The sequence below is a fragment of the Panthera pardus genome, unplaced genomic scaffold, assembly GCF_024362965.1.
Source record: "Panthera pardus isolate Hobbes unplaced genomic scaffold, ASM2436296v1 HiC_scaffold_8, whole genome shotgun sequence".
Classification (NCBI taxonomy): Eukaryota; Metazoa; Chordata; class Mammalia; order Carnivora; family Felidae; genus Panthera; species Panthera pardus.
The window spans coordinates 90,620,492-90,646,075 of NW_026527013.1; the positions used below are offsets into that span (position 1 = coordinate 90,620,492).

General features: G+C 41.2%; 1 protein-coding gene across 1 annotated transcript in view; it reads right to left on the reverse strand.

Annotated features, from left to right (window-relative positions):
* ELAPOR2 (endosome-lysosome associated apoptosis and autophagy regulator family member 2) overlaps positions 1 to 25,584 on the reverse strand; it is a 176,541-nt gene that overhangs the window by 86,344 nt on the left and 64,613 nt on the right. The window contains exon 2 of the mRNA XM_019443170.2: positions 146 to 266. Within this exon, the coding sequence (XP_019298715.2) occupies positions 146 to 266 (121 nt within the window). The remainder of the gene's footprint in view (positions 1 to 145; positions 267 to 25,584) is intronic.

Genomic DNA, 25,584 nt, shown 5'->3' on the forward strand with positions numbered 1-25,584 from the left:
TGTTGAAGGTGCCTGCCTTCCTTCCTTCCTTCTTTCCTTCCTTCATTCTTTCCTTCCTTCCTTCCTTCCTTCCTTCCTTCCTTCTCGTGGGCCAAACGGATACAGTTTAATCAGGAAAACGAACAGTCAAAAATTCAAAACCTACTGCATTCTTTGCCTCTCACTGGGTCAGGCAGGCCAGAGCAGTCCACTGCAGAATTCGGAATGGCAACTCTCCACCGGGAGCCGCTGCTATCACATTCTGTATATTCAAAGTGGTAATCTTTCTGCAAACAATCACAAAAACAAGCCTTTGTTAGAGCCAGTTTTAATGGGATGACTGTGCTTTCTCAATCACCCCCCAACCTGCACACAAGCCTGATTCCAAACAGTACTCTCTGCTTGACTCTCGGTCTTACCCTATTGCCTTCACACCAAGCAGGGCTTTGTTTTTTGTTTGTTTGTTTATCAAAACTCTATCAGGCCGGGCACTGAGTAGGCTCTGAGGATATGAGGAGGAACAGCCAATGCTCTCAAGCTGTGACCATTGACCTTGAGTCTCACCTCCTAGAAAAGCACACTACAGCACACTACCCTCTTTCTTTTGCAGATATTTTTAAGCTCCAAATAATTGATAGATATGATCCTAAGGGCTAAATAACACTAGGAAACTGAATACCACCCCTGTCCCCAGTTGTTCAAAGAAAGAAGAAACCATTCCCACTGACCTAATTCTCTGCTTAAAATTTAACAGCAGGTATAATAATTAATCATCTAAATGTTAGTAAAAGGCAGTTTTTTAAGCACCTTTCCCAGGCTCCATACACACCCACCACAGCAGGCTGCCGTCAATCACAGAATATAAAATAGACATTTATTACAAACGCCAAATTAAGACCAAACCCACTTAGCTCTAGCTTTTGGGTGCTTTGATGTTTTCACAATGACCCCTCCCCTGGTCAGAGCACATTACAACTGTGAGGTGCTTGAACTGAGGGAGAACAAGGACACAATGTCATTGGAGCATTTTAAGAATGAAAGAAATTCTAAATCCTCCCCCAAATATTTTCAGTTCAATATCCTCTTTATTCAGTGAATATCTTGGATGTGGCTATTTGGATTCATTCACTCAATTTTGCCTCCCTTACTATATCAGTGACCGGAGAGAACAGAAAACTCAAGTCCTATCAACATCGGGAAAATCAGGTGTGTGAGGTGGAAAGGTGTATGTGTGTGTGTGTGCTTACGCATGCACACGTGTGTACACAGAGAAAGAATATCACTTAAGAAATGGCTCCTGAAATCACAAAGGTGTGGAGTTGAACTCCCATCTCACTACACCAGGTACAATCTGTGTAATACTGGGCAAGCCACTTGACTTCTCAAAGCATCCATTTTTCATGAGTAAACTTAGAATAAGAATATTTCCTACCTTGTATGGCTGTGTGGAAATTGTTTAAGATAATGCATGGAAAATGTTAGCTATATCAGGCTACACTGAGTTAGCGCTTGATGAATGGTAGAGATATTATCCTTACTAAGGATCATGAAGGTGGAGACGATGATAGAGAAAGGAGGTAGTGGAGATGTGGTAAAGCACAAACTGTCTGAGTCTGTTTCCTCTGCTTCAGTTTCTGCATATACATAAGATAAAATGATAAGGGATCAGAAGGTAGAGAAGGTGGAATTATCAGGCTGGAAGCAAAGGTTTTTATGCTGCATTGAGACTCTGCCTCAGAAATAAAATTTAGTATACCTTCAGGCGATCCTCTGTGAATATTATTTTTCTACTCAAATATCTGACCACTCAAGACAACAGATAATTTGAGATGAAGTTGACAAGATCCTGGTTTCAAATATGGCTTACTGTCAGTTAAGGGCAAATCTACATACCTAAAAAAAAATCATTTTTAGCAGCCAAATGGGAAAAATTTTCCAGAAGAAAAGTTGGGAAGAGGGAAGGAAGGAAGGAGGGAGGGGGGAAGGAAAGCAGTAAAAGGTCACTAAATCTAACTACATACCATGGTCAAACACAGAAGTCATCATAAAGTAAAAAATAAACAACAAAACAAATGGGTGAAGAAACAACACACAACAAAGGTTAATTAACAATCCTGGGTTTCTAAAAACTAATCCAGGAAAGGACGAACAATTATTTGGAAATATGGTCAAAGAACATACACAACTCATTAAAGAGCGATACAAACTAAAAAAGTTAAACCTTGACAAAGAAATACAAACAGTTTTCATCAAGTTGGCACATTTTTAAAATCATGTTTAAAAGTTTTCTAAGGCCTGGGTGACTCACTCAGTCAGGCATCTGACTCGATGTCTTGATGTGGGATCGAGCCCCACATCAGGCTCTGTGCTGACAGTGTGGAGCCTGCTTGGGATTCTCTGTCTTCCTCTCTCTCTGCCCTTCCCCCGCTTCACAGGTGTGCACTCTCTCTCTCAAAATAAATAAACATTAAAAAAAAAAGTTTTCTTAGACTTCAGTGCAGTAAAAGGGGCACTTGTGTGCCTCCCATCACAGAGTAAAGTGATGCAACCTTTCTGGAGAAAAGTGGATCAGTAGCTTTAAAGTGGTCAAAAATTTGAACTTCAAATCCCTCTGGTAGCACCCAATCTCAGGGGGAAAAACAGTTAATGTGGTCAGAGATTTATGTGCAAAAATGCTCCTCACAGCTTCCCTATAACTAGAAGTAGTACCATTAATAGCTGAACATGATAGAACCATACATTATTTATCTGACATTGTTCACATGCATCTATACATGCATCGGTACTCATAACAGTGACATGGTTCAGGAAGGACAGTGAACAATATTGCCATGGTTCAACTGAAACTCAGACTGGCTGAATGATTTAGCCAGAGACACCCAGCTACTATGTCACATAGCTAAGAGCAGAAGTCAAGCCTTGTGTTTATTTACCAGAGTTTTCAGTTTAGATAACACCATTATGCTTAAAATAGAAGGTTACTGTTTTAAAATCGAAGGAATGGGAAAAGTTTCTAGTATCAAAGCCTGATGGTTTGACAAGTCTAACAGTGAGCCTGGGGATGTCGTATATTCAAACAGGAGACAAGAGCATGCAGAGAAGCAGAAACCATTGGATTCCCCCCTACGTTTCACAGTTCTGATGGCAACAAGTCCAACATGAGTATCACTGGGCCAAAATCAAGGTGTCAGCCTCCCTCCAGAGACTCTAGGGGAGAATCCACTCCTTGCCTCTTCCAGTTTCTGGTGGCTGCTGGCATTTGTTGGCTTACAGTCTCCACCTCTGCAATCACACTACCTTCTCCTCTTCTGTCTTATCTCCCTCTGCTTCATTCTCGTAAGTACACTTGTGATTACATTTAGGATCCAGTTAGATAATAAAGAATAATCCCCCCATCTTAACTTATTCACATCTTCCAAGTCCTTTTTTCCATAAAAGATAATTCATGGGTTCTAGGGATGAGGACATGCCTATGTTTTCTGGGCAGGGAAGGCATTATTCAACCTACTACAATCCACTCCCTGGCTCCAAAGGCACATGTCCCTCTCACATGCAAAATATATTCACCATATCCCAACATTCACTAAAGACTCAACCCATTATAGCACCAACTCAAAATCCAAAACATCATCTATATCTCATCAGCTCCAATGTCCCAGAAGTAAACCTCCAAATCAGGTATGGGAAGACTCATTATGATACACATTGAGGCAACATTCCTCTCCATCTGGCACCTGTGTTACCTGCTTCCAAAATACAATGGGTTTGGACCTTAACAACAGTTATAGACATTCCCATTCTAAAACGGATAAACTGGAAGGGAGAAAGGGAAGGAATAAGCCAATAGTCCCAAGTAATTTCAAAATCTAGCAGGACAGATTCCATTAGTATTCCATTAGAAACAATCCTCTGTAGTTTAGGGCTCCAACATCTGGGCCCAGAGCTCCACCCTCAGAGTCATTCTTAGGTTGTTTTTTGGTTTTAGGTTTTTTTGTTTTTTGTTTTTTTTTTTTTGCTTTGTTTTTTGAAAAGGAGAACATATTTGCAGCTGAGATGGTTTATTAAGCTGTTTCTTGCCTGTAAAATTTTGGGATTCCAATGGCCTTCCTCCATTTCACCCCGCTCTGTTCCTTTCAGTTCAAGCTGGCGGTGTTTCTGCTCACGTTATCAAAAACCTTGTGAGTCTCCTGTGCATGTCACAAGATTCATTCCATTAGATGGAGAATCTTCCATAGATCTTTCCTGGACAGTCCCAGCCCTATTCCTGGCTTCTGCTGAGAGGGTTAAAAAGACCCATGAGTCTGACACCCAATTTCCTCAGCACAAGCAAAAGGTTTTCCAGACACATTCTTGGGCTTCTCTCCTCAGCGTACTTTCATAATGGTGGGTGTCCTGATTTTAGCATTGTCTGCAACCTGGACAAAATGAGAATTTCCCCAATCATCAAGTCTGGTTTCCTTTTTATTTAAGAATTCTTCCTTCAATTTGTCTATTTCCTCTCACATTTTACAACAAGCAGCAAGAAGGAACCAGGCCGTACCTTCAATACTTTGCTCAGGAATCTCCTCTGGAAATATCCAAGTTCATCACTTATAAGTGTTGCCTTCCACCCAAACGTGAAACAAAATTCTTCTACATTTTCCACTACTATATAACAAGGACCATCTTTTCTCCAATTTCCGATGGCATATTCCTCATTTCCTTCTCGGCCCTAACCAGTAGCACCTTCACTATCTCTACCAACATTCTGGTTAGGGCAGTTCCCCTTTTCTCTACTGTGCTCCTCACCAAGTTCTCACTGAGCCCTCAATGGCAGAGTCTTTGGTACTCACATTTCTGCCAACAGTCTGTTCCAGCCAACCCAGGCTTTCCCTACAATGTGCCTTAAACTTCTTTCAGTTTCTGTTCTTTACCCAATTCTAAAACCACTTCCACATTTTTAGGTACGGTTACAGCAGCTCCCCACCTCTGGGTCGTAATCTCTGAATTGGTTTTCCAATGGCTGGTGTAACAAATTGCCACCAATTTAGCAGCGTACAACAAAAGAAATGTCTTCTTACAATTCTGGAGGCCAGTAGTCCAAGCATCGCTGAGGCATCAGCCAGGCCACGCTCCTTCTGGAGATTTCAGGGAAGAATCCATTCCTTGCCTTCTCCAGCTTCTGGTGGCTACCAGCATTTGTTGGCTTGTGGCCACATCACTTCAGTCTCTGCCTCCGTGGACACATTGCCTTCTTTCTCCTCCCACTGGGACTGCATTGAGGGCCCACTGAGATAATCTACTATCTCAAAATTCTGTCACATCTTCAAAGCCTTTTTTTGTTGTTATTTATCATGGAAAGGTAACATTCACAGGTTCCAGGGATTAGGACTTGGGCAGGGGAGCATTATTCAGCCTATCACAACCCACTATTGTAGAATGGCCTTGACCAGCCATGCACTTACATAATGGCTTCCTTGTGTCTCTTGTTCCCACTTATTTGTATTAGGAAGTCTTCCCTATTTTCACATCCCACTGAGAAGATCCTGGCCCTCATATGTAAAATTCAGGTAATTTGTTATCATCATTGCAAAATAATGATGCTGAGAAGTCTGACACGAATTCCAAAAGAAGGCCTCAGAATAAGCTAGGAAGCTCAGAAAACTCTCTTTTACCACTGTCATTCAAGTTGCCAATTAGGAGATGAAAACATCAATAAGAACAGGTCAAAGGCATACCATATTCTCTGCCTGTAATGGCAGATGTCATATGTCAATTAATTTTCCTAAAATTCTTTATCCTATCTGCCTCCTCCCAGTTACTGACCTCTCAAGGGCCACAGCTACTCTATGTTACAAAATGCTTAGGATCGCAGCAGGAAGCTTTAATGTGTTTATTCATAATTTAAAAATATTGAAATGCAGACGTATTTCATGAAGAGGGCAGCATTCAGGGTCAGGAATTTAGGTTGTAGCCCAAGCCAGATGGGTTTTAAATTATTTAATAGGCTATTTCATCTGGGCCGATAACAGAGAATTTTCTTTAAAATGTGTTTCTGAAGGCAACGCTTAAATCCATACCAAAGATGTAAGCAATAGTGTGAAGTAGTAAAATCACTAAAGATACAATATATACTCCTCAAATATTCTTACTGGTATTCAAGGTACCAAATAAAGAGAGTTAATAGCAAATAAGTTTTCAGATTTATACATAATACCCCAAAACTCTAGTCACAGACCCATCTACACCATTGAGCACTTCAGTGATCCCTTGGAAATGGGAATTTCCCAGGTGTTACAGAGCTATTAAAAAGGTAAATTTTTTCTTATACCAATGTAGAATACATGTCAAAGATTTTATGTATCATTAATTAGCAAGTCAATCCGTAACATGTTGTAACAAGTTCCAAGGAGAATTCAAAGAACACCCATTAGCTGGCAATCAGGAAAGCGAAATGAACAAAGAGATGCAGAAAGAGTAAATATCCAGAGGATGATGATGAATTAATTGCATTCCAAAGAATAAGACACACTCTCACCTCCATGGACAAGAGTCATCTGTATTACTATTGGTTTCCTACAACTCAACAGTGTTGTAAAATAGTTCAAAGACAAAGGTATAGGCCCCTAGAGCAACTGATCATTCAAGCAAGGGGCACCACACAGGACACCCAGTCATCTTTTCTGCCTATTTCAGCATGTTTCACAAGTTTTCCTGACAAGTTGCAGGGGCAGAAGTCCTGATAATTTCAGGGCTCTAGACAGTTTATTGCCAAACATAATGACATGAATCAGAGTGTGCTCTAAAAACAATGCAACATCAGCTCGCAGGCCACATTCTCCAAATCACAGACTGGACAAAGCATTTGGACCTACCATACACAAAAGATGGCAGCTACTTAGACATGTCTGCAAATCCCAGAATGCTGGGGCACGGAGACACTGCCCCAAATAACAAAATGATGGTATCCTTCGAAAACTTTGCAGTGTAAATATGTGGGAACCAGAGAACAACCCAAAAAGAAATAGAGCATGGAATTACTACTGATCACCAAACATTTAAGGAAAGATAATCCCTCAGTAGAAATCATGGTACTCCCCCCAGAAACACATGCTCACAAATAAAAACCTAGGCACAAACTCTCAAAAAGCAAACTTTACAACTAAAACACAAAATATCAGAATACGATGGAATAAACACTGGAGTCCCCAAGTGCCCCTGACAAACACTCTCCTTGACCAATCTTAAGGCTAGCTCCTCTGAACTCTCTTCCCGGGGAAGCCTTGGCCTTTGGGCGTCTGTGTTCATCTTTGCGTCACCCAGTTTTAGAAGTCAGTTTACCCAGAATCTCCCCCCACTTATACTTGATGGTTTCCCACCCTGCTCCCTGCCTATGAACCCCCACTTGTCCGTGCTATATTCAAAACCCAGCCCATTTCTCCACAACGTCTCTTTTCTGCTATTACAACCGTTCCAGAATAAAATCTGTTTTTACTCTTTGAACCACCAACCAGTTCTGGTTTCCCCTGACACCCCCAAACACAAAAGTTGTTTATATTTCAAAAGCTTCATGGCATCCACAAAAAGCTTGGGGTATTGCCTCTAAGCATGAGGACAACTATTAGAATTTTACTACACATAGGCTAGCCAATGATTCAAATAAATCTCACATATAAAAATAATATGCATATATACATGTCTTGACAATACACACATTTTATATGAAACATTAACATATATAATGATTTATGCTTATAATAATATGTATCATTTTTTATGTTAACATTAATATATACCATTCTTTACTATGTGGCACTTGGTTTATTAAATAAGCACTATGGCCTAAGTGCTATGGGGAAGATCTAACATAATTACAATGCATAGTCCTTGTACTCAGGCTTATTATTTTGTTGGGAGCAGACAGGACACACACGTACCATATGATTTTATAAGAAAGCATAAAGATTAGGGGCTCCAGAGTAGAATACAAGTATCACAGGTCAGTGTTCAAATCAAAACTCCTTCTGGTGAAAATTACCAACAAACATCCCTTAACTCTCCCATAAGGTACAATGTTGTTCCACTTCTCAATAAATTCATCGCAGTCTAAACCCTCTAGCAGATATCTACTGTAGAGGCTGTTTCAGGCAAACAGCCTTGATCGATGGAACATAGAAAGGGCCGATAGTCAACACCTGGCTGAATACAGACAGGCCCATCATGGGACCCACCTCAAAAAATCCACAGGCCATAACTAACCAATGGGCTACTTACAACCAGGCACAGCTACCAATAAAGGGGAAGATTCTGGGGTTCCTGGGTGGCTCAGTCGGTTAAGCATCCAACTTCAGCTCAGGTCATGATGTCACAGTTTGTGGGTTCAAGCCCCACATCAGGCTCTCTGCTGACAGCTCAGAGCCTGGAGCCTGCTTCTAATTCTGTGTGTGTGTGTCTCTCTCTCTCAGTCTGTCCCTCCCCTGCTTATACTCTGTCTCTCTCTGTCTCTCAAAAATAAATAAACGTTCAAAAAAAATTTTTTTTAAAAAGGGGGGAAGATTCCATATGTCACCATACCTCCTCACCTTCCCCCTTTTAAAACAGCCCCTATCCACGGCCTTGCTGCAGACAGCCCCTCCTCTGCTGTCCTGCCTCCTGCTCTCTTGAGGTGTATTCTATAAACTTCTGTCGCCTTTGTCACTGCCCGCACCACCGACTTCCACCCAGTCAGTCGCCCCCCATTTGGGGGCCCTCATCTGATCAGGAGAGACACCCCATCTAGACACCACAACTATTTCTTAGCACCCAAATGGCTTGCTTTTTAGGAGCCATGTTTTCTGGAAAAATAAGGGAGAATGTGCATGAGGTGACCTCATTATGTAATGATTTCAGAGTCAGAACAAATTTCTGTGAGCTGGACCACCTGAGCAGCTTTTGAGAAGAAAGCCCTGAAAGACAGCAGGGTTTGTACGCATTCTAGCCCTACCAGTTCCTTCGTGGTTAGTTTGATAGGGTGTGACAAACAGTGACACAAAGCCTGAAGGTAATATGCCTGAAGATATGCAGTGAAATACAGTAGCCTGAGGGTGGAGAGACAGATGAGCCACTGAGTGAACTAATAAAAGAACAAACGAAACTGCCTGGTCTTCTGTGGAAGACCTCAGGGGAACTCTGAAGTTTGTTCAAGGCAGTGACCCGTCAATGAGAAATTCAGTTCCGAGTAGCCCCTAGAGTCAACTAAGAGGTGACCACAGTTAATTATAGAGACGCAGTAGATGAGCACACACTATATTCAAAAGAATACAGGCAGTTAGAGGACTCAGGCCTCACAGAAGAAGTGCTAAGACCTACGAGAACACGCACACAAGAATGGGACAAAAAGAAGCAAATATAATCCCTTTTCTTCATATATGGTTCCTTCTCCTTGAACGTCTTTATGTAAAGCATTGAGAACAGCACACCCTGTATTTGATGAGACTGCAGCTCCTTTGGGAGGAAAGCTCTCGAATCGAAGTGCTCAGCAAACAGCTTGCACCCATATTTGAGACAGCGAAGCAGCAAGAAGTAAAAAGAATAGGAGCCTATAGGGCCTCACACAAATACTTTGACTGCACTCCAGTGAGTGAGCAAACTCATCCTACTTATATGCGAAGGTCAAAAGTGTGAGAATACTTACTGCAGACACACACGCATCTTATAATAAAAACTTCCTTAGCCCACATTATCAAGTACATGTGCACAGTAGCAATGTGCAGTAATATTTATATTCAGATTTTTCTTTTATAAAAGGAACGTGGAGTTACCATGGGAACCTAAGGCTAAGTGAAGTAATAGGTATCTGATCTATTTATGACACATCCTCTTCGCCACATTTGCAGACACTATTGCTTTTGTGAAATTATTTTGACAAAGTTCATGTTTTAAATTGGAGTTCAATGTCTCTCTGTGTAAACAGGGCCTCATAAGCAGTCACTTCATTTTATAAATCAATATATACTTATTGAGCACCTCCCATGTGCCAGGCGTAGACACGTGGACGCTGGGGATGCTGCAGTGAACAAAGCGGCCTAGTCCCTCGTCTCATTGGGCTTACATTTTGGTGTCAGTAAAAAGTGCCCAGGGCTTCTTGGAAGAATCCAGGCTAGACCATTTTCCTTCTATGGTGTCTCAATGCAAGTTTTTAAAGGGACAGGCAAAGAACTGGGAACAACAGACCTAGATCCCAATCTCACCTCTACCAGTGAGAAACTGAGCTAGGGAAATGGACGGGACCCCATCAGAGAAAAAGTTGGGTTTTTTTTCCTTTGCTTCTGTTCCAGCTTCTATTCTTGCTAGGATCTACAGCCCCACCCTACTCTGCACATGTCTTGTAATGCCAATACTGTATGTCCTCCTTGGAAAGGGCAAGGAGTCAATCACTTCTCTAGAAGAGATAACATCTAACAATGGACCAGGTGAGAATGGCCAGAGACAGCTATCATAGGTGTATTCCAGACCACCAGAGCTAGACATCTCCACACCAAGGCCCCCTGGCTCCAAGGAATAACACCTGGGCTCTTGTCTTTGTTCTAAGCGGTTCCTGGATGCCTGAGAGGATATGTGCACCTGACCACCATCCTCAATAAAACCCCCCAAACAAAGACAAGACTCATGCTTCTTTCCTGAGTCTCCCAGATGCTCTGTCCACATCTCCTCTCTCTATATCTTCAATAAACTTTGCTTTTACCTCCTGCTGGCTCACATTTGATCTCCATCCTGCGTGAAACTAAAGACCCTCTGGGCTGGTCCTACAGGATTGGGTCCTTAGGCCCGGCCTGCCTGCATCAAAATGTAAGACCTCAAGCAACTCAACCAACAGTATGCACTCAAGTGCATACTTGATCTTTGAAAGAAAACTGTAGAATTATAGTCTGTATCTCATATTTTCATGGCTCTTAATAAATGGGAACCAACTACCTCCTGTACTACCCTGCACTGTCAGGGAATAATATTCTAAACCAAGTCTACCCATAAAGAAATGAAGAAAACTTCAATTTTCTCAAGTAGTTTATAGCTAGACATCTATAATAGTACCAATATTGGAAATGCTAACTTTAATACTCTCATAGAAGATACTGAGTAAAAGTATTAAAAAGTCTTTAAGGGGGGCGCCTGGGTAGCTCAGTCAGTTAAGCGTCCGACTTCGACTCAGGTCATGATCTCATGGTTCATGAGTTTGAGCCCCGCATCAGGCTCACTGCTGTCAGTGCAGAGCCCGCTTCAGATCTTCTGCCCCCCTCTCTCTCTGCCCCTCCCCCACTCATGCTCTCTCTCAAAAAAATTTTTTTTAAGTCTTTAAACACATGCAATCACTATTTTATTATCTAACTACATTTAAACTTGCTGAATTAAACATATGTTTGTCTTTGCTCCCACAAACCCACAAGAATTTCTCAGGAGAGTAAGGAGTAAAATCCTAACAGTTTAAAAAGACAAAGATAAAAATATTAGAAGTGAAAATGACAATAGATGCAGATGTCAACAATTTTTTAAAAGACAGAAAGCCTAAGATGAGCTTTATCAACTTACCAAAGCAAGAAAATCTGAAAGCGAAGAACTACATAAGCAGATGAAATGAGAAGAAAGCTGATTTGAGCCGCAGGAAATCTCAGAACTGAAAGTACCAAATATCTCAGAAAGTCAACAAAATCTACAAACAAGACTGGTTGAAAACCTGTTTGAGAATATAGATCCCTTCCTCCCAATTCCCTTCCACATCATGACAAGAGATAAGAATTATTTCCTCTGGAAAAAGTGGAATAGGGAGTTTAAAGGTTCGGGACATGAGCAAAACAAGTGGAAGGAAAGGCCTCTTGACGAATGATGAGATCTGCCTCAAAGACACTTACCCATCAACACTCAATGCCAACATCCAACCCAGCCACCTCCAACACCAGTGTCTTTTCCACGTGGGCCACCTTCCCTAAACACTAGCAGAACGACCTTCCTGCTCCCAAAGGAGCCCTCAGGGGCTGTGACACCTCACATTATGACAGTCACCCCTATCATTTCAACTGATTTTCATATATGCTTACCTTATAATTGATATTAGCTAGAATCTCAATTTTGTCCCTTGTCCACAAATACGGTAATTATTTTTGTTATTAACAATAACACTCACATTTGCAGAACCCTGTAAGCTTTCCAAAATAATGCTTATAACCTTTTCCGACTCGAACGAGGCCACAGCATAGCCCTATGTAGGAGGCAAGGGTCTTATCTCTGTCATGAGGGCCACTGTCCTGTTTCAGTCACCATCTCGTGCCTCCTGGATGGCTATCACCAGCAGCCTAAGTGGCATTCATCTTCTGCTCTTTCTCCCTCATGACGCTCTGCAGCCAGGTCTAATTATGTCATCCCTGCTCAGAACCCTGCAACAACTTCCATCTGGCTGAGGAAAAAGCACATAAAAGGTCTTTGTCTCTCCACATTTCGTTTCTCAACCTGTTTCATGTATGAAATATCGAAACAGGTATGTGCTACATGCTACACTCTTCCTTGCCTCCAGGCCCTCGCACAGGACTTGTTCTCTGCCTGGAAGGCTCTCTCTGCCCATACCTGGTCATAACCTAAGGACATCTGTACAGTAACAAAGCACCACGTAGCAGCTCTCTTTCAGTCTCATCCGTCACATTTGTGGGACCAAGGGCAAGGGTCTGAGGTGTCCATTCCTCTTCTATACCCACCCACACCTTAAATAGTCTCCACACATACAAGTGACAATGCCCGCTGCCCACCCGGTCTGTCACCACTGCTCCCACAGCCCACAATCAGGATGCACCTGGGAAAAGCCCATGAAGGCCCTGGCAGCAGACCCAGGCCCTTAAAGCATACAGTTCAAAAGTCATGTCATCTAGAGCATGGCATACAAGGGTGGGGGGCAGGACATCCAGGTGGGTTCCTTGGCCAGGTGACTACGTGACAAGAGGAGGAACACACCTGGAAGAGGACCAGAATGACACCCTCTGCAGGTGGTAATGATCCCCACTGTATAACAACATCCACACAAAAAAGACAGAATATCCTAGGAGGGAGGAAGAATCCGATCTAACTTTGGAGGGCTTTCTTGAGTGAAGGTAATATATTTTTTTTGTTTGTTTATTTTTTTCCCCCTAACCTCAATTAAAACTGCACAGTGGTATGTAGAAGGCCAATTTTCCAAACAGGGAAAAGCCAAATCCCTGGAAATCCATCTATTCTGTCTAATTACACATGGCTGCAAGCTTATCTGTGTGTAATAGCAATTATACATTTTTTTAAGTATTTTTGAGAGACAGACAGGGGAGGGGGGGAGGGAGGGAGGGAGGGAGAGAGAGAGAGAGAGAGGAGAATATGAGCTGGGAAGGGGCAGAGAGAGAGAGAGGGAGACAGACAGAACCCAAAGCAGGCTCCAGGCTCTGAGCTGTCAGCACAGAGCCCGATGCCAGGCGCGAACCCACGAATCGTGAGATCATGACCTGAGACAAAGTCAGATGCTCAACTGACTGAGCCACCCAGGCGCACCATCAACTGTATGTTTTTTATGTAAACTAGGCTGAAACTGAAAAGGCACCTTTGCTTCTGCAAAATTTGAGCAACTACTTACTATTTAATGAGCACCAAGAGAAACAGCATCAAAAGTTTCAAAAACGTATTAAAGGGGCACCTGGGCTTAGCCAGTTAAGCATCTGACTTCAGCTCAGGTCATGATCTCATGGTTTGTGAGACTGAGCCCCATACTGGCCTCTGCACAGACAACAATAGTCTTCTTGAGATGATTCTCTCTCTCCCTCTCTCTCTGCACCCCTCCAACACCACCCCCCTCAAAATAAATAAACTTAAAAAAATAAAATACAAAAAACTTGAAAACAATCTAAATGTGCAACAAGAGACTGATTAATAAATTATTGTATACTCACGACAGGATTTTATATAGTCCATTCTAAAATGATAATGCCAATGCCATATTTAATAAAAATATTTCTGACATTTAAGTATAATATAAAGGTTAAGAAACACTATGCCTGAACCCTTTTAAGGTACATGAATGTATAATCAGTATATGGAAAAATGACTCAAGGTATATATACCAAAAGGTTGACAATAGTGAACTGAATGCTAAACATAGTGATTTCTATTTTCTCTTTTGTGATTCTGTATTTTCAAGTTTTTCTATAGTTAAAATGTGTTATTTTCTCTAAGTTGAGGTACTTGCTCTGCTAAGACAGAAAAAAGATGCTCATATTTCTCTTGACTTTAGGATAAGGTACCTGGTAGGACGTGCAAAAATTTGAAGGCTTTCACTGAAGGCTTATTCCATTACCATTCATTGGCACCTCAGTCTAGATTAGTTTCTCTGATGAGTGTCAATCACCAAGCAAGGCTTTAAGGACAAAGGTCCCAAGACATAGGTCAGATAAATTCTGTACAAGGTAACATGGAAGAAAAGACCCAGAGCATAAGTACTGGATAAGCAGGCAGATAGAAGGAGGATTCTGCTACAAGGAGGAAAAAGAAAAATGGCAAGAGTCAGAAGGGAGGAAAGAGAACAAGGAGGTACAGGAGTTCTGAAAACACACCTGCGGGATTCATGAACTTGGGCCAGGAAGAGGTAAACTCTACATCTGAATCCAGCTAAGCCATTGGCCAAGGGCAGACAGAAGAGATTTATAAAAAGAAATTTTAAATTCAAAAGCTAATAATCATCAACGCTACCACTTGAAATTGAGCTTTACTTGTAAAGAGTGTCTATAGAAATAGCAGAGGTGACAAGTGGCTCTGAACATTTTGACATCTCAATCATGTTTTTGCTTGCAAATTTTGTGAGCTGAGTAAAAATAAGCTGAAGTTCTTTTGCCCTCAACTGATGCTATAAGAATCTCTCAAATAAATAGAATTTTTTAAAATCCTAATAACACCTATTTTCATAACTACACTCCTAGAAAACAACCTTAAAATATCTATTAAAAGGTTTTCCTTTTTAATCAGAAAGAATAAAAGTTGTTCTGTCTGACCAGCATCCTTTTCCCATTTCTATCAGGTAACAGTATGCCCCTTGCCTAGTTACCTTTTGGGGAACTATTCTAAGATCCCATGCAGTTCTGAATGGGCAGCCTGGAACACCATGCTGTAATACAGACCTGTCATCTGGCCATTATTAGCAAATATTCACTGATGTCAGCCAACGTACAGAAAGCCCACCACAACTTCTCTTTCCCAGCCTGCCCCAAAAAACAAAAGTCAAGACAAAACAAGACACAGCAGGTGGATTGGGGAAGAAAACCAAAACTCAAATGATAACCAGCACACTGGTTCTTTCTTCTTCCTTTCTCTCCTGGCTTTGAGCCAAAGATGAGCCAAGTCGGGGACCTGTCTGGTAGGTGCAAACTTCAAAAGTTCCAAGAGAATCCTATCTTTCTGGCCACAGGACCAAGAAAAGTGAACTCTGTTACCTGGATAATGGCGGACAGGGAGGAGAGGACCATGGGCTTCGTTTTGTTTGTTTGTTTGTTTGTTTTGCCCTTGTTTTCCTCTTCCAGCCTTGCCCCAAGGCCAGCCCCAGTCTTAGACCTGCACTGATGACACCACAGTGACCCAGGAAGCTGACACTCCAAGAAAAAACCCATCTCTCTGGATAAAAGAATGAAAACAGGGGATTCTGCTGTGCAGAGTTTGGGAGAAAATCCTTTTTCTTCTCTCCCTTTCTTCTCTTGCCTCTTTACCCTATTCAGCAAGAATCACAGAAAAGTGTGGAGGCTAAAATATGCAGTAATCCCATCTTTCTGGCCATAGGAAGTAGAAAAAGGAGTCCCTGAGGAAATATCCCAAAGTGACGGCGAAGGGGATCGCCAGTTCTGTGTGTGGACCCACACAAGCCCCAGGCTCACCTCCAAGCAGGCCCGTGTGGAATAGAGTGAAAGAATCACAGCCTTGCCACAGAGAACCCAAGTAAGGTATAAACCACCACTCCAACTAAACCCTGAGAGGCTCAAGCAGGAGGCAGAAACTCCAACCACCGAAAATAAAAAATAGACAATGTTTTGAAAACTGAATTAACACCGGAAATGCCACGTACAAAAGGTGGTGGTCTGAACCTAACCATGTCAGCCGTCTGTTAAAACAAACAAAAAAACTCTACAGAGAATTTTTAAAGGACCCAGAAGTCTCATAGCAGATTTTTTTAATGGAAGTATAATTGACATATAACATTATATTAGTTTCAGGTGCACAACACAGTGATCAATATTTGTATGTATTGCAAAAAGATCATAGTTAGTTAATAACCACAATTAGTTAACATCCATCACGATGCATATGTCCAAAATGTTTTTCCTGTGATAAGAACTTTTAAGATTTACTGTCTTAGCAGCTTTCAAATGTGCAGCACAGCATTATAAACCATAGTCATCATGCAGTGCAGGACATCCCCATGACTTATTTATCACTGGAAGTTGCATCTTTTGACCCCTTGTACCCATTTCGTCCACCCCCCACACTCTGCCTCTGGCAACCACCAATCTGTTCTCTGTATCTAGAAGCTCTACAACATAACATTTTAAATATCCAGAATAAAATGCAAAATTATTTTGACATACAAGGAACTAGGAAAAATCTGACCAATAGTCAAAATCAATCAGTATATGGTAACTCAAAATGCACAGATATTAAAATTATCAAAGAATTTTAAGCAGCTATTGTAATCATCCCCCACGAGGTTACGATACTCAAAAGCCTGAGGTCCCCATGGCTGTTCCATATTTCAACCAATTCTTGGAGCTACCCCAAAAATACATGCACTCAATACCCTGTTTTAAAGCTGAAACTGATTTGACCTGGGTTCCTGCCACCTTCAACCAAGAGTGCTGACAGATACCTGAGGTACAGGGTAGTTCCATGAAACCAACTCATATTCAAGACTGTCTCAAATCCCAGGTCAGGTAGATGACTGCAGGGGTTGTGACAGCTGCCAACCATTACTGAATAACATATACCAGTCACAGTGCCATGTTCTTCCCACAAATCTCAATGCTGTCCACAGCCTTTGAAGGGAGAGTTTTTATGGGTAAGGAAACTGGCAAATATTTAAGTAACCTCCCAGTGTCACACAGCTGATCTATTACAAAGCTAGGAATAGAACCTAATCTAATCCTAAATCTGCCGAATTCCAAAGTATGACATCATGATCATGAGTTTCCATGTTAGGTCCTAAGAGCTAATGACAGATCTTAAAATCTTAGAAGCAGAAATCAACATAAAAACTGCTACCTCACAACCTGTCTCCGTAAGTCACAGAAAGCAGAATTTAGCCAGCAATAATTCCCTTTGCCCAATCCCTCTCCACACTTCCCTGCTGATTCCACCACTCTGTGTCCTGGGGAATCAATGACCTCAAAGTAAATTTAAAAATAATTCTAGGGGCGCCTGGGTGGCTCAGTCGGTTAAGCGTCCAACTTCGGCCTGGGTCACGATCTCGCGGTCCGTGAGTTCGAGCCCCGCATCGGGCTCTGGGCTGATGGCTCAGAGCCTGGAGCCTGCTTCCAATTCTGTCTCCCTCTCTCTCTGCCCCTCCCCCGTTCATGCTCTGTCTCTCTCTGTCTCAAAAATAAATAAACGTTAAAAAAAAAAATTTAAAAAAAATAAATAATTCTTCACAAGTTACTTGTTCCAAGATATCTTTAATTTCTATGGTAAGGCTTCTGATGATTCAGCTTTGTCTCTCTTCCTCTTATGTTGGTTTTAAAATAATATTTAATGTTTTGTTTTCTAACTACAAAGCAATACATGTTCAGTGTGACAAGTTTAGAAAATACAGAAACACACAAAGACAATAAATATCTGTTATAATCTCACCAACCAGAAATAACCACTGTTAGGATGTCAGTCATATTTCTAAGCAGGTTTTTATATCAAAAACTGTTATGAATTATATTACCTATTTGACATTAAGTCATATATATATATTTACTTTGGAAAAATTAGAAAATACAGATAAGGATGACTTTCCTTTCTACAGGTTTCTCTTGATTCATATTTTCATTTTTTTTAATGTTTATTTGTTTTTGAGGTAGGGGGGAAGGCACAGAAAGGGAGGGGAACAGAAGATCCAAAGCAGGCTCTGAGTTGACAGCAGACAGCCCGATGTAGGGCTCGAACTCAGGAACCACGAGATTATGACCTGAACCGAAGTCAGACGCTTAACCGTGAGCCCCCCAGGATGCCTTGATTCATATTTTTAAAGGCAATATACAATAGTCACTTCCAACAAGAAAATTAAACATGTGTCTTTCCAAAATATAATACACATCTCTGTACACAGGAATGAATTAAGACAAAAAAAAAAAATACACAAGGCACACTGTTAGAAATTATAAAGTCTATTTAATTTAATTTATTCTGCTCCCCAATACATACGGGCATCTTTGTGGAAAAATAAATATTTTCTCAGGGCTTTCCACAGCCTTTCCACAGCTATGATACAGCTCAGAAATGTTAAGCAGGCATATTATTCATAGCCTGAGATGACCCTGATTCTAGTCCCAGCACCTCCATTTTTTCAGCTGTGTGCCTTAGGAAAGCCACCTGACATCTCTGAGCCTTGATTTTCTTGTCTACTGGAATAAAGTTGAAATAGTTTCTCTTCGTATCTTATAGGACTGTAAGTAAATTAACGGACCACTATCCAAACATGAGATGATCATTCATACAGAAAAGAAAGTAGTGTTTAGGTTTGTGTGCCTAAAAACTTCTTACTGAATTACTATATTTCAGGCCACACCTTATACTAGGCATACAAATAAGTACTTCAACCTATTTAGCTTACTGTAGTTTACAAAGATGTTTCCCATGTATTTTCTGATGTGATCTTCGCGGCAGAAATGTGCAAGAAGGAGTACCACATCTCTTCAATTCTAAGATGCAAATCTGAAGACTGCTGAAATCCCTATCAAAAGAAACTTGTCACTAGCTACACAGAATGGCCTAACTGTCACAGCCGGGGCCTGTAAAAACTTAACAGTAAGTCAACGATCTATTCATTTGATTATCACTTCAGCTGAGTTATTTGTATCCCAAAAATTGAATGTTATCTTTGTGGCTTACAACAGCTGGAAAAAAAAAATTACACAAGAATACAGCACAGCAACCACAGTGAGGGGGTGTGGTGTGCAAGACCACCTCTCCCACAAGAGGTAATGTAACAAGAGGGGGCAGAAGCTGCCGACTCCCTAAGAAGAAACCACTGATGTTTCAACACTAGAATAAGACCACCTCATGCATCTCGCAGAACTGTCACTAAAATATTATCTGCCCAACAGTTCAGAATAACTCCAAAGAAATAGTGTTTCATTACAAGTGACAAAATCCAGGAGTGTAACTGGTAGGAAAAAAAAAAAAAGGTTTTAGGGATATTTATAAAACAGGGCTCAAATTATTTATACCAGGAAATGTAATTTTTTAAAAGAAAGAAACAGTAGGAAATGGGAGACCACAGTCCAGTGTTAACCATAGAATACTCTAAGAACTAATTAAGTATATAAATTGACACATGCCTAAGCCCTGCTGAGCCAGGGCATGGGCCAACAAAAGACAAACTCCATGGTGGCCAGTAAAGTCAGAATATAGAGAGAACTCAAGACGGATGGTAGGATAACAGAGGAAAATGAGGCAGAGACCAATGTCATGGATGGCGAGACAGAGGCTGTGTCAGACCAAGACGATACAGACCAGTATCCCAAGCACAGGTTCAGAAAAGAAACAGTCCACTCCATCTCTGGGACTGCTGCCTGAAGTAACTCAGAAGAATCTAGCTATTTCAGGTGAAGGCACAGACTTAGTCTTTGACAGAGATAGTAAAGAAGAGTGATTTACAACGAAGCGGATACATTTCTACTATGAGTGGTTGGAAAAAATTGTATGCTTTACACAATGAGGATTTCATCATCCTTCTAAAATGTGAATACACTGGGGTGCCTGGGTGGCTCAATCGGTTGAGCATCCGACTTCGGCTCAGGTTATGATCTCACGGTTTGTAAGTTTAAGCCCCACATCGGGCTCTGTGCTGACAGCTCAGAGGCTGGAGCCTGTTTCAGATTCTGTGTCTCCCTCTCTCTGCCCCTTCCCCACTCGTGATCTATCTCTCTGTGTCTCTCAAAAATGAATAAACATTAAAGAAAAAAAGACTGTCAAAAATGTTAATACACTTCTGCTGTATTTTAAAATAAATAGTCCCTTAGAACTGAGGAAATATGGAATTGTGAGAAATCCGAGACCCAGCAGTACACGTAAAACATAGTTAGGAGCCAAAAACAGCACAAGGAAAATTCTGTCTTCACTAGATCACAGCTACTAATGTTGGCCATTTACTTATTAATATGTATTATGGGTACTTCTTCCTTTTATTACCTGCTTTTAGTGCTTAGCACTTCCTGTCTCAGCTGGACCCCCACCCCCTCAGCTGTCTTCTTGTGCTTCTTTTCCACTGTCTTCATGACGATTCTATAATTAACACTATTGTTTTCAAGCCATATACCAGAGCCCGGTCCCTTCACTCGCAACAGATAACCTCACCTCCTACCTCGACAAGAAAATTGAAGCTCTCCAGGCATGAGATTCCTCAAATGGTCTCCCTTCTTCTGTGTGTGCCTGTGCAGGTACAAACTTACCCACCTGCCTGGCTCCCTGCCTTCGGTCTCATGTAGCAATGTATCCTTCATATTTTTCAAAGCGAGTATCTGTTCTTCAAGTCTTATCCTCTCCTCAAACTTGTTCCATTAATTATTCTGCCTCCCTCTCTTCTGGCTCTCCTCTCGGAACCATGTAAATTATTCATGTCTCTCCTATTATTAAAAAAAAAAAAAAATCTCCTTTTACTCTGCATGCTGGTGACTCATCATTTGCTCCTGAGATCCAATCTCCAATCTTACGGCCCCACGTTAGGCCCAGAGAGGCTGATCACTCTAGACCTTATCATTTGAGTTCCTTTGTCCTCTGGATTCTGGTTATGTTCGTCCAACAGGAGGGACTGACAGGAGACTGCTGGGAAGTATTTGCCTCCCTCCCACCTTCCACAGCCACTGAGCTTCCATAGCCCATTCGTGCTCTCCTGGCCCCTTCAGGCCTATAAGTGCTAACAGTTTCCTAATCTGTTCCTGCTGGTTCCTGGTGCCTCTGTCACTGGACCCCTTAAAAACTGCCCATACCTCCCGAAAAAGTTTCTATATTAAATTCTATTCAGTTCAACTTTTTGTGTGAGCTGTTTCCTGCCAGGACCCTGACTGATACACCTCATGTCCCCTTCCAGCTCTTTTCCATTTCTTACCAGGCATGCTTCATGAAAGAGAAGTCTGTGCTACCGTTCACTATTGTCTCTCATTTACCCCTCAACTCACTGCGACCTGGCTTCTGCTCTACTCCATGAATCCACCCAACTGATCTCTCAAGTAGAATATTCAAGACCATTTATGATCTGGCCCTGTCTACTTTCCATCTATGTCTCCCACCAGCTGCCATTAATCCATGCATGTCCCCAACCATAACAAGTGCCACTGGTTGTCTTAGGACTCTTACAGGATTCCCTCCACCTGCTTCAGGCAGCTGGTGAATCCCTAGTCATTGTGCAAGCTTCAACTCAAGAAGCACCTCCTTCTGGGAATCCCTCCCTAACTCACAGCCTCCACCAGCTAGAATTGTTCCTCAGTTGACTGCCAAGTTCCTGTATCCATTTCTTGCACTCATCACATTATATCATTGTGATTTATCTTGCAATACCACCAAACATTTATCTCTTTCAGAAAAGAATGACCCCAGGTTCTCCTTTTGCATCTTGAGGCAAAAGCTTATGAGAAGTCCAATTCCAGGGAAGCAGGAGTGAGGCAGGAAAGAAGAGAAAGCAAACATAAGAAAGTGTGTCACTGAGCTAGCCAAAATTTCCTTTTGAATCCTGAGATTTGTAGAATGTATTCATAGAGGCAGGATTGAGCCACTGGATCTCCAAACAGCCAGTGCAGATGTAGGAATAAAGAAGAAATTGGCCACTGACTCCTTTCTCTGGTTGGTCAAAGCTTGGCCACATAGGATATTAACTCCCCACAACTTGTAGGTTGCACATATGTGAGTGCTGAACAGGTCCCACTGTGTTTTAGTGGCAATAAGGGAAACTTTAGGGCTTCAGTTAAGAGACACATACCGTGGTCATGAAGATGCTCTTGGGTTCTTTCCTCAAGCAACTTGAGAGATTGCTCCCACAACAGCATAGCCACACTGTGGGAGCAGCAAAGGCTGCCTCAGTCAACAAGACAAATGCCCAGATCTGAGGTGATAAACTGAATGTGGTTCAAGAACCCAATATAGTTCTAGAAAAGTAATAAGCATTCAATATATATGTACTGACTAACTTACTGGGAGAAGAATTTATACCTGTGCCCAATTGATTAACCTCAAGCGAGAAGTCTAAATCTCTCAATGGTTAAGTCCACTAAGCCATTAGTATCACAAACAGTACCAGACTACAGCTAACAATGAGGCTCATGAGAATTCGCCTTCTAAAAATGAGATGCTGGCAGTCCACTGTTGCAAGTAAGTTCAACCTTTTTATAATGTCTTCCCTTTCAGAGACAAATCTAATACCCTAAGCTAAGATGTTTTATTTATCAACCAATGTTTCTCAGTGTTGTGGGACAATCCCCACTGCGCAGGGCTATCCTACTCAGCTGACCCAAATTAATCTTACAGTTTAAAAATTAGAAATGTTGCCATTCAACTGAAGCCATTTTTTCTAATACTAATATAGTGGTAGAAAACTTTTTTAGAAAATGGATTTTCCACTGGATCCAAATTCCACACCACATTAATAAAGACTAATCAGATTTCCATACTTGAAACCATAGTAACCATTCTCTGAAAAACCAGTGCAGCTCTCCAATATCATAGCCATATTCATCTTACCTTCCCCCAATACATTTTACTTGTGTATCACTCACTAGTATCTAGATAAGGCCAAAATTATATACCTTAGAACAAAAGAGCAGAAAGAACTCCCAGTCCTTTTTTTTTTTTTTTTTTTTTTTTTTTTTTTGATAAGAAGGAATTGAAATCAACTGTGATTATACTTAGTCATATGCTTAAACCAAGTAATAAGGTAGGGTTAACCATTAGCCATTTCAACCTTAAAGCAGAAAAATTAGCCTGTGTCCACAACTTAATTCAAGTACAATCAGGTCTGTTAAAGTCCTTGATCATGACGAGTTGAAATTTAGGTTTGGCCAACATTCACATCCTGTAAGTCAGTCCCCTACAGGAACCTATTGCTGGAAGACATCTTGAAATGTCATTCAATCCTCTTCCTCCCCTACAGGCAATATAATATCAGCCAGATAAGAGGGTTTCCATCAAAGTTGCAGCACCACCTTCAGAACAGAGTTAGTCTCCTCCTCCTAATGCAGAGAGGCTGGTGTCTGTGCCCCGGATCTCCATTATTGGAGGACCTAAATTTCATCATGATTAGCTCAACGTGAGCTAATGATTAGCTCGACCTAAATTTCATCATGATTAGCTCATCAATGATTAGCTCATCATGATTAGCTCAAATTTCTTCTCTAGTATCACATTCTTGACTGACATACTGTTCTAATGAAGGCTCCCCACTCTTTCAACCAATGGCTCATATTTACAAGTACTGTTAAGTAGCTGACTCACAGATGATACTGTGGAAACCATCACCCTCTCGGAAATTAAATTTAAAAGTGAAGTTCTCCTTTAACATTTTTATTAAAACTCTTCTGCTTAAATGCTCGTTTTGATTGCCTTCACATCGAATTTCAAAGTTGGTGTTGAAAGAAACCATTATTTACAACTATTTTCTTAGCTATAGTAATTTAATTCGAGGCAGAATTATGTAGTTCATCTAAGCCCAAGACTCTGAAACTAGACCTACTTTGACGCATCAGCAGGTTGTTTAATGTTTCATCCTGGGTAAAACAGCGGTAATAATAGTATCTTCCCCCACGAAATTGTTTTGACAATTAAATGAGTTAATACAGGACAGTGCTTAGGACATGCCTAGATCCTAGCAACCACTGTGATGTATTGCCACTATTACTACAAAACTTTTAAACACAGTTTGCAAAAAAAAGCATGTCTGCATTAACGTCATGACGTGTTCTTGTTAAATGCCTGTGTGCACGTGTCTCCCTTCCTCCAGAGAACCTAAGCCACCCAAGGGAAAGGGTCAAATGCCACTTCTATCTTCATAAATCTCGTAAAGCCGATCATGGAGCCTGAAACTGCACGCCCATGAGTCACAACACAATGCGCTGCATGAAACAATGAACCAAAATAGATTCCACTTACCCCCAAATAAAATTCTCTCCAAAGTTTTAAGAAAACAAAGAGCAGGCCTAAGTGAGTAATTTTACTTTTCTCTCATGCATACTAGCAGTTTAAGTAGAAATTGACCCAACACAGTGTTATAAAACTACTAGTAACTAAAAATTAAAATCACCGGAGCCTTTGGTAGTGAAAGGTCCTCCTGCTATTACGGTAAAATGAACACATGAAGGCGAACCAATCACCTATTTTTGTGAGAGTTCCATAAATAATGAACCGACAGATTGTAGGTATTTTTTTAAATATGCAATTTCAATCAATTTTGTCTTTATTTCCCTTTTAAATTACGCAGGCTATACGCTCTGGGCTCCAACTATCGCTTGGTTTAGCTGTAATGAAGACGGTGAAATATGCACATACAAAACATGTGCCTGTTTAGAAATCAGAGATGCTCCCACAGTGCCTTTGGCTCTGCTGGCTCTCAAATCAGCAGACTGGCTGGCTGCAGTGAGCATGAGACGCCTCAGGAGGCTATGGACTGCTATTGTGTTTTGAAGTGTTCTGAGTATTTTTAAGTGTAAACAAGCACACTAGAATAGACAGCCCATTTTCAAAGTAACATCTGCACATATTTGGGCCCTTCTATTTCAAGAAAAGAAACTGCCATGCCACTGCCAATGGCACTTACCACCACTTACGCAGAAGTGACTGAAAAGAAATTCGTGAGGCACAGTTGATTTTCATTTTTAGCCCTCGCTTTCCCCTCGTGGGGCAGCTCTGACCACCATTTCAGAGACTTCCTGTATGGGCCTGGTTCTTTGCCTCAACTTTCAAGTGAAATGCCCGGAGTCCTGTTGTGTTCACTGAGATCCGAAAGAGTAGAAAACATACACATTCAAAATATACAGAAAAATAGTATATCCTTATTACTGTAGAACAAACTTATAAGCCCCCAAAACTTTGATTCAACCTGGGATAAAATTAAAAGAGAAACCATAGGTCAAAATAATTTTTTAAGAGCTATCACATGAAAAATAATCTTGCAAATCTTAGTTCCCTAAGAATTCAAAGTATTGAGGGGCACGTAGGTGGCTCAGTCAGTTAAGCATCTGACTTCGGCTCAGGTCACGATCTCACAGTTCATGAGTTCGAGCCCTGAGTCTGGCTCTGTGCTGACAGCTCAGAGCCTGGAGCCTGATTAAGATTCTGTGTCTCCCTCTCTCTGCCCCTCCCCTGCTCACGTTCTGTGTCTGTGTCTCAAAATTAAATAAATATTAAAAAATAAAAATT